This window comes from Lissotriton vulgaris, chromosome 4_1, assembly GCF_964263255.1.
Source record: "Lissotriton vulgaris chromosome 4_1, aLisVul1.2, whole genome shotgun sequence".
Classification (NCBI taxonomy): domain Eukaryota; kingdom Metazoa; phylum Chordata; class Amphibia; order Caudata; family Salamandridae; genus Lissotriton; species Lissotriton vulgaris.
Genome location: NC_141691.1, coordinates 2,008,431,722 through 2,008,445,438, shown reverse-complemented (window position 1 = coordinate 2,008,445,438; position 13,717 = coordinate 2,008,431,722). Strand labels below are relative to the sequence as shown.

Below are 13,717 nucleotides of genomic sequence, written 5' to 3'. Positions count from 1 at the left end.
TGGCATTTGTACCAAATGTTGCTCTGCAGCAGGAGTTGCTGCAGTGTTTGTGAATGTGTTATGTTAGTGGATATTGCTGTGTGGTTGGTAGTCTTGGGGCATGGCATTATTTGAGGATTGTGTGAAGTTGGAGTTATCTACTTTTCGATGTTCCAAGGATTTTGTTGAAGGGATGTCCTTATATCAGCAAAATAGATAACCATAGCAGGGGGCATAGTCAGAGGTTGAAATTGTTCTTTTGTTTACCCCTTATCAGTAACCAACAAAAACAGCTACAATCCCTTGACTTTAACAAAAATGTGGCAATGCTATAATACAGCAATGCCTGGAATTGCAGTTGTGTCTTATACAGTCCTAAACCTGTGTGCTGCATGCTAGCTTCAAACATCTCCCTCTAGTCTATTTTCTCATCTGACCAATGCACATTTGAGCTTGTGTCATCATTCCAAATCTCCAGGTTTTGGTGTTTGTTAAAGCTTTGAGAGCACATCCTCTCATCTGACATTCCTGAGACATCATAGGTGTCTAACAATCACTTTGAAAGTGCACTCATTTGTTTTGTCATTGGAACTGTGGAAATAAATAATGTCATGGATGGCCCTCTGGTTCGAGAAGGACATTGAGAAAAGAAGAGTACATCAGGGTATTTTCCTTACCTTTTCCTTCTTGTCTGTCACCAACCTTTGTCACTCGTCCACCAGTTTGGTGTTGGACTATGAACAAGACGTACCCTCTATGAAATCTATTTCTTGACACACCCAGCAACACCAACATGATGGACACCTACTGTGGCTATTTGACAATTCCAAACTTATAAAATGTGTAACCGCTTCTTCAGAAGATCCACACATGTCTGGGGTTGTAAGCAAATTCTTCCTCTTATCACTCACCAGATTGCAAGAGCATTGGTGGAAGGGTAAACAAGTCATCCAATGCAGTCAAAGAGCGATTCATTGCCCCATCTTAATATTAGGTTTCCTCTACTGTGCATATGAATAACCAAGGGATAGTTCTGCCTGGGCATGGAACTGGGGAAGCTGATGTAGAAGTATTGGTGGTTGTGGTGTTTTCTTGATGCAACATTTCAGTTTAATCCTTCTGGTCTGTGTATCCCCTCTAACTATTCTTTGCACCTTCTTCCAAGTCTATCCACCTACGTTCGTGGACAGACTCTCATTTGTATATCTAATGGTGCATTGCGCTACACAAGTTATTCCTGTGATGCCAATAAAACATGTCATCACATCTAATCAAAAATGAAGATAATCATAAAACGCTATCGAAGAGAACTGTATAGTTTTCTTTAGTGGTACTCCCCACTATGATCCCATCAAAATAACCTTCTATATGGGGATAGTCTACTTCAAACCAAACTCTGTTCATTGAGCACTTGCACGGTCTTTGATAGGCGATCGTACCATGTCATGTAGCCTCTGTCTCATTGAGGCACTGCCTTGCACTAGTTGCAGCATAAATTTGTAACTAAGCACCTCATCATATGAACCCATACCTTTAAATGGTTTCTGCAACTGGAGCTGGTAAAAGCTTATAGATATCTAGGAGTTCTGTTTGATGATAGAGGCACCTTCCATCAGCATAGGATGGACCTGCTGAGGAAAGGTGACACTCTGCTCCTTGCCGTTCATACCTTACAAAGAGTACTGGATTGTTATCTTCAAGATAACAGCAAAAGTTATACCGAGCATCTCTTATGACAGCAGAGGCCTCAGAGTGAGAGATGCCTTAACCCTAAACCTAATCACCTCCAAAATATTCAGAATGCTTAATCATCTTCCTCCAAATGTCTCACTGGCCCAGATGAGGCTGGATTTCAGCTTACTAAACCAATTAATAGCAAGTTAAGGGGCCTACATAAAAGCATGGAACTGAATAAAGCCCACCCCCATCAAACCAGCTGTGCCAAGCGCTCTGGCAGGAACTACAAAAACTAAGATGCCCCCGCTTGTCGGTACCTAGACCTGGCCATTGATGACCTGAGTGTTAGGCCAACATGGGAAAATTCCCTTAAAAAAAGGATTCATGCGTTGATGAAAAAAGTCTTGGTGCTTATAGTCAGTCCATATCTTTCAGATCTCACAGTTGGATGATCTTAAACAAGTATAAAATCCTTAAGCCCCAGTTTTACCTGGAGGTCGGCTGGGTCCAGCCACCTAAAAGTTCATTTTGTGAGACAACGCTTTGGCCTTCCCCCAGGCCAGACACATGGGGTACCATACAACCAGATCACTGAAAGGCTTGCTGTAGATTGTGTAATTCAAGGGAAGAAAATGATCATGCAACATGTTTGTGCCCTGCTTAATTAAGAGGGAGTAGGACTCTACTAAGAGCTCCTTTTAACCAAGGAGGCATTCAGTCCTGCAGGCAGGGCGTGACTGCAAGCCTCAAAGCAAAGGGCCCTATCCTGAACTGTTGTTTTTACAAAATTCTTAAAGCTCCCTGAAAAACGGTGGTGGCTTGTGACGTCTTGCCGCCTAATAATGGAAACCCAGGCTGATAAGTCGGAAATTTAAGGTCCTTATAAAACAAGTGTTGGGCCCTTAAAAAAGCAATAAAACACAACCTACTTTTTCAAGAATGGGTTCAGGGTAAGAACAAGAAGACAGCCCTTCTACTGCACGTAGGAACAGTTGTCATTGCTGTTGAAGATTTTAGACTGGTTCCTTGCGTAAAATATAGATTTGATTCAACCAAAAGGCTTTCACAGAGCCTTCACCCTTGTCTTTTGGATCTAGTACAATCCATCTCTTTCATATACTGGTTCTCTATTTGAGGAACATCTCGACGCTGGAGTTGAGTAATCTTGTAAGCACAATACAGTGCTTTCTGTGGATCTTCCTGAGCCCCATCCTTGGCTCCTATGTTTACCCCTACTCCCTTATGCTTTGACTTTTGCTTTATATGCCCCCTCACTGACATGCTAACCCTACACCTGTCTCGATCTTGCATCTTTCTAGTCTTGATCTCGTTGCAAAGATGACCTGCAATCATGGTCATCTCAATTTGTTAAGCTAACTCTGCACCTTAAAAACATGTCCTCCATAGCTTTTAATTGTATGTACTCTTATTGAAAGACATGTTAGACAAGCCTGAGTCTGAGGTGCGTGGCTGGGATGAGTGTGTTCAAGATTGGGAACTATTGTGGATTTCGACTCCAAATGGCTGTTCTTCCAGATGCTGACACTTTGGGTTTACGGGTTGTTTTAGATCAATGGGGTAGACATGACAGAAGCCAGGCACGATCAGGCAGTAGCGCTGCTTACCGGTTCCTCACCCACCATCACCCTGCTGGTGGAGCGAGAGGTAGTAAAGTCGGGTGAAGAAGCAAATGCTGGAGCCTCACCAGCACTGCAGCGGATGAGGCCACATTCCCCGCCACCACCAAGTCAAGTGAATCCTGGTGACGAAGCTGAAGGGCAGGAGGTGGATCCATTTGAAAGAAATAACCGGGCACGAGGCATGGAGGATGAATATCCAATGGAGGTACGAGTTTATTTTTTTGTCCCAATTCTTTGAAATCCACTTAAGAATAATTAAATAATGTTGCATATAAATTGAGCCCGGTCACACCAGGCCTTTTTTGGGGGGGTTGGGGACGTCTCTTCTCTAGCATACATGCTTGTTTTAAAATCCTTCTTGCAATACTTAGGTGATTCTTCACATATTTAAGAGGAGTACTTTATTTTGAATGATGGTAATGGCACAGTCACATTGCGTAACTGGTCATCATGTCATTAAAATGTACAAGCAGAGGTGAGTGACGGGGGAGTTGGGGATCATTGCAGAGTCATGTATTCAGCAAACAATAGGACAACAAGATGGCAGCCTGAAGGCAGTGACCACTGTAACTAAAGAGGTAGATCTCTTCCCTCAAACCTAAAAAACAAGATTAAAAGATTTCAGCAGAGCACTGTGGCCGATGGCGGATTATTTATCTGGGCAATATATTTATAGAGAGCTTGTAGAGAGCATGTATCCAATTTTGTGAATAAGTCGAACAAATGCTAAAAAATCAAGAAAAATATTAGGAACACAGATGCATACAAAGAAAAAACACAAGGAACCCAAACGTAAGGTAGTAGTGCTAAACTAAGGTGATGGCTCTTAGACATTTTAACAGAAGTATGGAGAGGTTGTAACTCATTTCCCATTTTTGGGCTTTAAAGAGAAAAGGAGGACAAAATGTGAGTAAAATCAGGTAGGACATTGGCCATTTCAGAGACATCTACTCTCAGAATGAGCTGGCTGGTACAAAGTGAACAAATCAAAACAATAGAAGGGGTTTGGAAACAACATGTGGTATATTTTAAAATTATGCACAATTAATTAAATCACAAGGTATACAAAATAGGCAAACCATGTAGGTAAGGTAAGTGAGCAGTAAAATGAGCCAACTGGCTAAGTCCATATAAAATGCATGCTGATACCAGGCAATAGATGCAAATAGCAAATTGAGAAAAAACAACACGCATAGAACAAACAATAGTATTTCAGAAGAAGCGCATGGGAATGCCTATAACCAGGAAGATCATCTTTAAGTTCATATTGTACCTTCTTTAAGGGGGCTTATCCGAAGCATTTTTGTATCCTTAATCAAGCTTTTTTGGGAGAGTAGTACTGCTTTTACAACACAAAATTCCTAACACTTTGTCAGTTTGTGGTTTGATTGTCTGTGACGTTGCTATAAGCTAACCCTAAATATAATATAGCAGCTGAGCACGACTGAGGTAAAGGTCATGGAGGGTCTCTATCGCCTGTAATCATTGAGATGGGTGACCTGGTACCTACCTCCTTCCACCCATTACAACATTGGAATCTCACCGGAATAATACTTTGCTTTCTCTGAAAGGGTGGGGCTCTACATTCCTTCTGGTAGGGGTCTTCTGGACTCTTGCAAGTGCACTCTCCCCAACTTACCCCTCAAAGTGTTGGTCGCTCCAGAAGATCCTCCGTCCCCGAGCCTGCAGCCTTTGTTCCCTTTTCAAGATTACCATTGAATAACATTGAGCGCTAGACGGCTCAAAAGCACCCTGCACCCAGCCGCCCGAGTGCCTCTGGCAGTGCAACCTTTGTCCTATACTACTTCCCCATTTGCCCTGAGCAAGTGACCAGGAGCCCAGCTCCCAGCAGCCACCAACCGAAGGCCCCCGGCCTCTCGTTGGATAACATTGGGCCTAACTACCTCTTCACCCGGCTGCCCCTGTGCTGCTGAGGGTGTACCAACTGTACCTACCTGACCCTGGGGGACCCCTGAGTCTATGTCCAGAATCTTAACTTCACCAGTCGAGTACTGGATTACAAAAGTAACGAGAACCTACTTTACCTGTGACTTGAATTTCCTGCCATAGGATAACATTGCTAGTGTGAACTTTTAAAATACCTTTTTATTCTTTAAAAATCATTGCAATAACCAAAACGTTTCTACTAAACTGTTTTCAGCTTAGACCCCGGAACAGAATCTAGGATCCAGTCCTGGAGTGATCTATAAAGTAATCACCTGCATTTATGTAGAATAAGTTATTGAGCTCAATTGAGCTCAATGTGAAATTGTGTTAAGAATTTGGTTGCGTACTGCAACCATTGTACCTATTGTGTTTACAAAGTGTACTGCCTCTTTGTAAAGTAATGACCTGAGAGTACTCGTATTGAGAAAAGTATATTTTGATACCTGTTGGTTTTAAAAATAAAACAACTATATCTTTTGATTTAAAAACAATTGGCCTAAAGTTCAGTTCTTGAGTGTGTGAAACCTTTTGCTGACTGAGTGTGTACAACAAATGCTTTACACTGTCCTCTGATTCTGCCTTCTTGCTCCACCAAGCTACCACTTTGGAGAGTAAGGTCAAACCTGATTTTAACCTCTGTTATACCTCTGGGGATTGGGGACTCTATACACGCTGTTCCTTCCTTTGGTCCTGTGTGTATAGAGCCACTTTCTCACACCCGGCGCCTACGTCAGTTATTTCCTTTTCCCTCTTGGGGTTGCTAGTGTTTGACTTGTGGGTGTCCTCTTGCCTGGTAGGGACGAGTTTACTTCCCTGGTCTACAGGTCTGGTCCCTTGTGGGCCCCTGTCCTCTCCAGACTGGTGAGGTCCTTTCACAGACCCTCCTTTCCCATGGGTATTGCTAGGGTATCTATTCTACGTGAAGGAATCTGCGGCTAGTAGTCTCTATCAGATGTGCGTGTTACTTACCTTCGGTAACAATGTATCTGGTAGAGACGATTCTAGCCGCAGATTCCTTCACGGCTCACCCTTCCTCCCCTTTCTGCGAGGACCCCATGGCTGGTCTTTGGTACTCGCCTCCCGGTGGGGGTCTATGTCCTCCGTGAGTACCTTCTTTTGCTCTTGACAGGGACTCCGTCTGGTTGCTGCTCTTTCCTCCTCTTTGATTCTGGAAAGTTGGGGTTCTGGTGCTCCTATACCCCGCTGCTCTGGCTGCTCCAGGTTGGGGAGGTTTGCCTCAAATTTCTACCCTCCCTCCCTCCCTTCCTCTTACTGCTAAGGGTCCTGGCCCCTCTGCCTCTTCCCAGTTGGGGTCATTTGGTTGTCCTTACCCCTGTTTCTTGGGGGGTGGTTGCCCTCTATGCTTGGTGGTTTGGAGGTTGGTTGTTCCTGCCTGTTGGGACTGTCTCCCTTTCCTTGTTTCGGGGTGTGGGTTGTAGGCCTGCTACATGTGTCATGACTTTTTACGCAGGTTCTCTGTCTCCAAAGGAAGAGAGGGGGGTGGCTGTCTATGTATTGGCAGGGTAGCTGGTCAGGGCTCTGCTCTGTTCTTCTTTCTCTCCCTGCCCTTGTACACTGCGGTGTTGCGCTGTTTCTTATGGGGTCTCCCCCCTTTTTGTATACTCTTTCGCACACTGTTCCCACGCGCCCACAGTTTTTTATCTGGTGGCTCCGCGTTGTGGTGCAGAAAAGTTCTCCGAAGAAAACGGACGTAGGCGCCCCGGGGTGGGGCTTATGTGACCTCACTGACATCACGTGCGCGGACTACGCCTGGGCGGAGTCGCTTGATTTCGCCCCGTGCGCGCCGGGATGCTGTAGCAAAAAGTTTCCGGATCCAGTGTCACGCTTGGGGATAATTCTGCGTGACGGAATCTGCGGGTAGAATCGTCTCTACCAGATACATCGTTACCGAAGGTAAGTAACTAGCACTTTAAAGTCTGGGGCCATCATGACTTTAAGCATTTGTCATTTGAGCAATTAGGCCTCAAATGACCATTCCTTTGGTGCCAGAATTATGGTGACTAGTTACAACTGAGATGAGAGGTGATGAGCAAAATAAAAAGCCTGTCTCTAGGCTGGATATGGGTCGATACAGGCACCAGGCAGGGAGAGGATGATGCAAGCACTCCTCACTCAGTCTAAGAATACATTTTGATTGCTCTTGAACCGCTGATTTCATAGTCTCTTCTAGGGGAAATTCTGGTTAACTGAGCTGCAAGGTATTCATGTCTCCTGGGCTAAACAGCTGATTTTTCTTTTTATTCCATTGGAGAGGAACCAGCTCCTCTCCCCTCTTGTGGCAGCTCTCCTAAAGCTCTTCCAATATATAGGCCGGCTCACATTCTTGAGGGGATCATCTAGAAACAAGATCCTGTCTTAAGTAAGCATTCTCTCTGATGTAGTGTATGATGCCCTGATGAATGGCTAGTTACTGTTTCAGAGAGGCACTGGTTGTAGCTAGGATTGGGAACAATGCAACCTCAGTTCAAAATCTAAACCTTCTTTGAGTCGGTGGGAATTTTTCATCTTAGGTTTTCCAAGCCGGCGGCCACCCAGTCACCTTTTTTCTTGGTTGACACTAACCAACATTCCCCTGGTTGCTGGGGAAGGTTCAGTGGAGGAAAGCTGGTTTATCCGAACTTGCTTCACAATGTTAAGATTTCTTTTTGTTTTGTATACCTTCGTGCTTCTGCTGCAGCAATGGTTCAAATTTGAAATAATTATTTTCCATTTGGTAGCAATGTCCTTATTTTCCACAATTTGTCCCAATGGATAGATTTCTTGAATATGAGGTGATCTGCATAAAAATGGCATTTTCGCAGTAACTCAAAGGGCAGCTGTTTACTTCTCTGACACAATCTGGATGTCATTAGCCTTCTGGTGTACGCAGACTATCAACGTTGAACTGTTCTTGATCTGAGATTATTTTTCTTCCTCTAACATTAACTTTATATTCCATACATTTTCACCCTTTATTTCTTACAGGAGGTCCTGCTGGTGAAAGCAGGTGGTCCACTTGGACTCAGCATCGTTGGTGGAAGTGATCATTCGAGCCATCCTTTTGGAGTCCTTGAACCGGGGGTCTTCATCTCAAAGGTACTGTGAAAAGGGGGGAGTCAACCCGTGTATGGGAGTTGTGCACTTTGGGGTCAACATGTGCTGGTTCGACAATGTGATTTTAATGGCAGATTACGGTTTCTTGAAAGCGCAGTTGTGTTGTCACTTAATGTTTGTACACACAGAGGGTGTCTGTTCCCACCTCTGATTTTCTGGTACTTGTCATTTATTCAAGGTGATTCCCCAAGGGCTAGCTGCTCGTAGTGGACTACGAGTAGGTGACAGGATCTTAGAAGTTAACACCATTGACCTGCGACATGCTACCCACCAAGAGGCAGTGAATGCCCTGCTTTCGAACTCGCAGGAAATTCGGATGCTGGTCAGGAGAGATCCTCCACCACCGGGAATGCAGGTACGTACACAGTGTCAAATGTTGGGGATAATTAGGATTGGCACAACACTTGGTAACAAGGCGTTGTGTGTGTCTGTGTATAAACTATAGTAGCCACTTCGATAGTGCATCTCTTCGCCAGACAGGAGTTGACATGACATTAGTTCAGTTTTTTTCAGGGACCTTATGATTAAACATACCTGTTCAACTCAGTGGCTGCTCAGCATTGGAAACAGCAACAACTTACCTGATCTGTCCGATGCGTACACATTTTTGGTTTGTTTGCAAAGTTCTCTCCTGTCTGTTTTTAGAATACATTAGGATGAGCTCTTCATACTTGCAGTTGTAAGTCAGTCTTAATTGGGCCGCTTCAGCTTTGCAACTGTGTGGGTCTGTTGATGGCTCATAGGCTTCCATGAAGGCAGCCAAACTGCAAATGTTAGTGATCATCCTTTGAAGCTTTTCAACCTTATCACCAATCAGGAATCTGTAACCAACCTTTAATTCACCTCTTAGTACTATGGCCATCAACAGCAATGAGATGGACTTGCCTAACGATGGGACAGAGGCTCCTTGATGAGCAAACTGAAGAACCATGATCGACAAGCCTCACTTTTCATGCTGCCCATCGCTCTCAATATTCAAGCCAGTGTGAGAGTATATGGGGGTCTATGTTCCAGGCTGGCATGGTTTAGCATTTGTTCACTGTGACTGGATATTTTGCGGCTTGGCCACACCATAGAATTTATTTCACAACCCTCCTATAACACCACCATAAATAGGAACACCATCTAAAGAGATAAAAAGTTTTTTCAGGAAATAGCGATAGAACCGGTGCCCAAATTCAAACGTAGTCTGGGTTTTTATTCATGGTCCTTTCTGGTGAGACAGAAATTGGGGTTATGGTGCCTTTTCTGGACCCAAGGAAAAAGTCTATCCTTCAGCATGGTCTCTCTACTCGGCATACTAGAATCGATCATGAAGAATGTGTCCTAGCGTCCCTCAACTTGGAGGATGCATATTTCCTTTTCCAATCCTCCTCAAGCACAGGAGTTTTGTTTGCGGTCAGTAGTCAGCATATTTAGTTCAAGACTCTGACCTTTGTTGTTTTTTTTTTCTTTGACTCGGTCTTCATCAAATGTCTGACCCAGTGACTGCAAGGAATTAGGGTAATTTCCTCACTAGAAGTTTGTCTCATCAAAGGCGTGTCATCTGAGCGCACAAAGCAAGCAGTGAATTGGACCATACACAATATTAGTGTAATGTGTACTTTCAAAGCAGACACTATCGTGGAGTATCTTGGTGCAAAATATGGTTCTTGTTAACAAACTCACTGGTGCTCATACACCTGCTAAGCCAAATGAGCCTGACTCTAAACAGGAAAAGAGTAAATACTAACACTGCATCAACAGGTCATATCCCTTGGGTCTTGGCATCTGAACGCTCATCTAAATGCTTATTCTTCGTAGGAAAGGTCAACCTGCTCATCTCGTTGATAGAATAACTCAGAAATGATCAGAATTTGAATTCTCAAATATAAGACCATGTTAGGAATGATGTCATCTTGTATTCTTCTTATCCCTCAGTGTCGCCTAAGATGCATCCACTCCAACAGCAACTACTAGATTTTTAATGGTGGCAAGTTATTGGACCAGCTTTATTTCTTGGACTCCTAAAGTAAGGCAATACATTGCTTGGTGGATTGAGCAGCCAGCATCTATGCGGGTCAGGACCTGCATTTGAAAGTGACACATTTATTGTAATTGTCGCCTGACAACGGATGCGTCCCTCAGTAGCTAGGAGAACCCTTCCCCAAAATCTTTCTGCCCAAAACAATTAGTCTTCCCATCAATGTCTTAACATTAAGGATGGTAAGATTGGCTCTAAAAGCCTTTGTAACTTAGATCGCAAATCCGCAAGTACTCATAAGAACCAACAACGAAACAGCTCTTATTACTTTAAAAATCAAGGTGGGTCAAACTATCAAAGTAAGCTCAATCTTTTGGCATTTGGCAAAATCAATTGGAGCTGCCAAGAGTGGGAGTAAGACATAAAACAACTGCTCTTCAACAGATGCCCCCCCCCCCCTCCTCGATCAGTTCTCTTCTCCAGGCAATATGTAAATGTAAATGTAAATGTACATGTATTTATATAGCACAAATTACCCACATCGCAGGCATCTAAGCGCTTGCTTAAAGAACCCGTCCTGGTATTCCCCTGTGAGATGACCCCGGCAGGGTATCCACAAGGTGAAAGCCAGGCATCCCGCCGCGAGGGGCTGTTGCGGAGATTAAGCAAGCTATTGCCCAGAGTCGCAGAGTGTGAACCCGTGAGTCGAGTAGGCACCGGAGCGAGAATTATCGAGTCCGTGGAATTATTGAGCCCAAGCCCCGTCGAGGCGGGGAATTGAACCCTGGTTCAGGGCCGATCTCAGCTTCCGGGTCTGCCACCTCTAACCCCTGAGCCACACTTCTCCAAATGCCAAATGCCTACTTTACACAAGCAGATAGTGATAGTTGGGGACTTGAGAGTAGCTGGTTCAATTCCTTGGTCAGGGATTGGGAAAGGTAGTTACGATGTATACGACTACTAGGTGGATGCCCTAATTTGATTAAATGCTTACCCACTTACTAAAGATCTCAGTCCGGTTCTGCACCACAAACCTTGATCAACCACCTGGCTGCTACAGAATTTGAATTTGGATCCCTCCACAATTCAGCTGAACCATCTGAACGGTGGTGAGAACAGTTTCAACAACTACGACATATTTCTTGCAATGGAAAAGATTCTGTGGATCATAATATAAATCCTGTAGCATGCGTTTACAAGACATTTTGTAGTTACTGCCTCTGATAAAGTCTGGACTGAAATATACCCCCATCTGTGTTCCTCTGAAAGCAGTCCTAAGATATTTCAAAACACCAATGGCATCAACTCTTTCCTTCACCAGAGTGATGAAGATGTTTGAGGTGTTTGTTTTGAACCTTTCCACAATAATTTGAACAATTTTGTGCTAGGGAACTATATACTTTTCTTTGGGTTCTCGTGCAAAGACTCTGACCCCCATTTACAGATCTAATATGCATATGTTATTAGCTGTTTATTTGCAAGCCTGCAACTTTTTTTAAAAAAGGCATTAACGTTTTTAAAGTCTGCTGTCTAAATGTGTTGTGCATGTGTTAGCAAAAAGAATATGTAAACATAAATAAAAGAAGAAAAATACAGGTAGGGATTGGCCTAATAGCCCTGCCACTGTAGAGTACACATTTTTAGGCAGATGTGCACAAGCAAGATGCGATCATTGTGAAGAGAGCCAAAACCTGAAGTGAACTGACCCGTGCTGTATTTGTGATGCTCGAGGCAAAATGTGAATTGCACTTGAACAGACCAGTGGATGAAGAGGGCTACCCAAAACCCCTGTTTGTACCTATATATGCATGTGGGTTTATTTATTTATTTATTTTATTTTAGCGGTTTTATATAGCGCTGGCTGGGCCCAGTGGTATCAGAGCGCTTTACATTTTTGAGACAGGAAGGTCAATAATACATGGGACATACATAGCATCAATGTATATAAACAACATAAAAAGTCACCGCCTGACAAATTTCACAATAATAAATAATGGGAAATAAGCACACCAAAATGTGGAAGATACGATAATCGAAAATATCATAAGGCACAAATTGAAAAGAGAGCCGGATAGGGAGGTTAGTGGTCCGTTAGGTTGGTAAGGAAGAGAGCGGGAGTGGCAAGAGGGGGGGAGGGGGTGGAGGGGATGAGGGCTGAGGGTGGACAGGGGAAGGGGGGTGTAAGGAGCAGTGAAGCAATTTGTTGTAAAATATGAGGCTGGTGAGACCGCTAAATCTGTCCCTGCACCAGACCTAAAACACCAATGTTCCCCTCTAATATCCATTGAAGTTAGACACTTGCAGTTCAAATATAACTTAACTGAGCTTCCCTACTGATAAGTTACAAGCGTCAAGATGCCCGTTTGGTGATAGTTGCACTTTACATATATGTAGTAATAGGTGTTATTGGAGATTTTTGGTCCTACTGTCCATTTATTTTAATGATGGCGGTTTTCCTGTCTGTTTGTGTGCTGTGTATCATGCACAAAAGTGATGTTGGTCTGTGATTTTGGATGAGATTAGAGTACTTACTGGTTTTTGACTCCATTTTTTGTTCATCTCTGCAGGAGATCAGCATTGAGAAAGGTCCTGGTGAAAAGCTTGGTATCAGCATCCGAGGTGGAGCTAAGGGTCATGCAGGAAATCCGTTTGATGCCACAGATGAGGGAATATTTATCTCCAGGGTAAGTGCACACCAGGACATGATTCACAAAATGACCTAGTGAGAGGGTTTTGGTTATGGTCATGTGTCTGTATTTTACTCTGCAGATGCATTTTAACTTGTTGAGTGCCTCATCAGTTAATGTGCTGATTGTGTTCAGGCTGCTGGTCGAAGCCCAGCATGTACTGTGGTGGGCTAATGGGGGGCCATTTGCAAAGTTGAGAATGCAGGTCACTTGTTAATGCCTGTTGTGCCACTGTTCCTGCGACAAAAACGATCAGCAGGTTTGTGGCTGGACAGCAATAATACGGTCCCCACTTTCTTTTAGGTGAGCTCTTCAGGTGCTGCTGCACGGGATGGCAGGCTGAGAGTAGGCATGAGGATCTTGGAGGTGAACCACCAATCTCTCCTTGGAATGACACACACGGAAGCAGTGCAGATTCTGCGATCTGTCGGCGACACCCTGTTAGTGCTGGTGTGTGATGGTTTTGATCCCAGAGCTGCAGCTGCTATTGAGGTATGTATCCTTTGTCAAATGGGCTTGTGGGAGGGAGTGGCAAAGATGATGTGCTGTTACCCTCATCTCACTGTTCCATCTGAACATATTGTGCTTTAATCTATACTGCCAGTTTGTACCCTTCATGGCAGCAAGGCATTGTGCTGCTGATCTGACCATTAGCTACACTTGGATGCGTAGGGCATATGGCCACACTCGCCAGAGAGCCTGTTAAGAGG

General features: G+C 44.0%; 1 protein-coding gene across 24 annotated transcripts in view; it reads left to right on the top strand.

The window, feature by feature from the left end:
• SCRIB (scribble planar cell polarity protein) overlaps positions 1-13,717 on the top strand; it is a 668,035-nt gene that overhangs the window by 438,046 nt on the left and 216,272 nt on the right. For all 24 annotated transcript variants that reach the window (XM_086966382.1, XM_086966383.1, XM_086966358.1 and 21 more), the window contains 5 exons: positions 3,226-3,501; positions 8,229-8,339; positions 8,536-8,712; positions 12,888-13,004; positions 13,311-13,499. In XM_086966382.1, the coding sequence (XP_086822508.1) occupies positions 3,226-3,501; positions 8,229-8,339; positions 8,536-8,712; positions 12,888-13,004; positions 13,311-13,499 (870 nt within the window). The remainder of the gene's footprint in view (positions 1-3,225; positions 3,502-8,228; positions 8,340-8,535; positions 8,713-12,887; positions 13,005-13,310; positions 13,500-13,717) is intronic.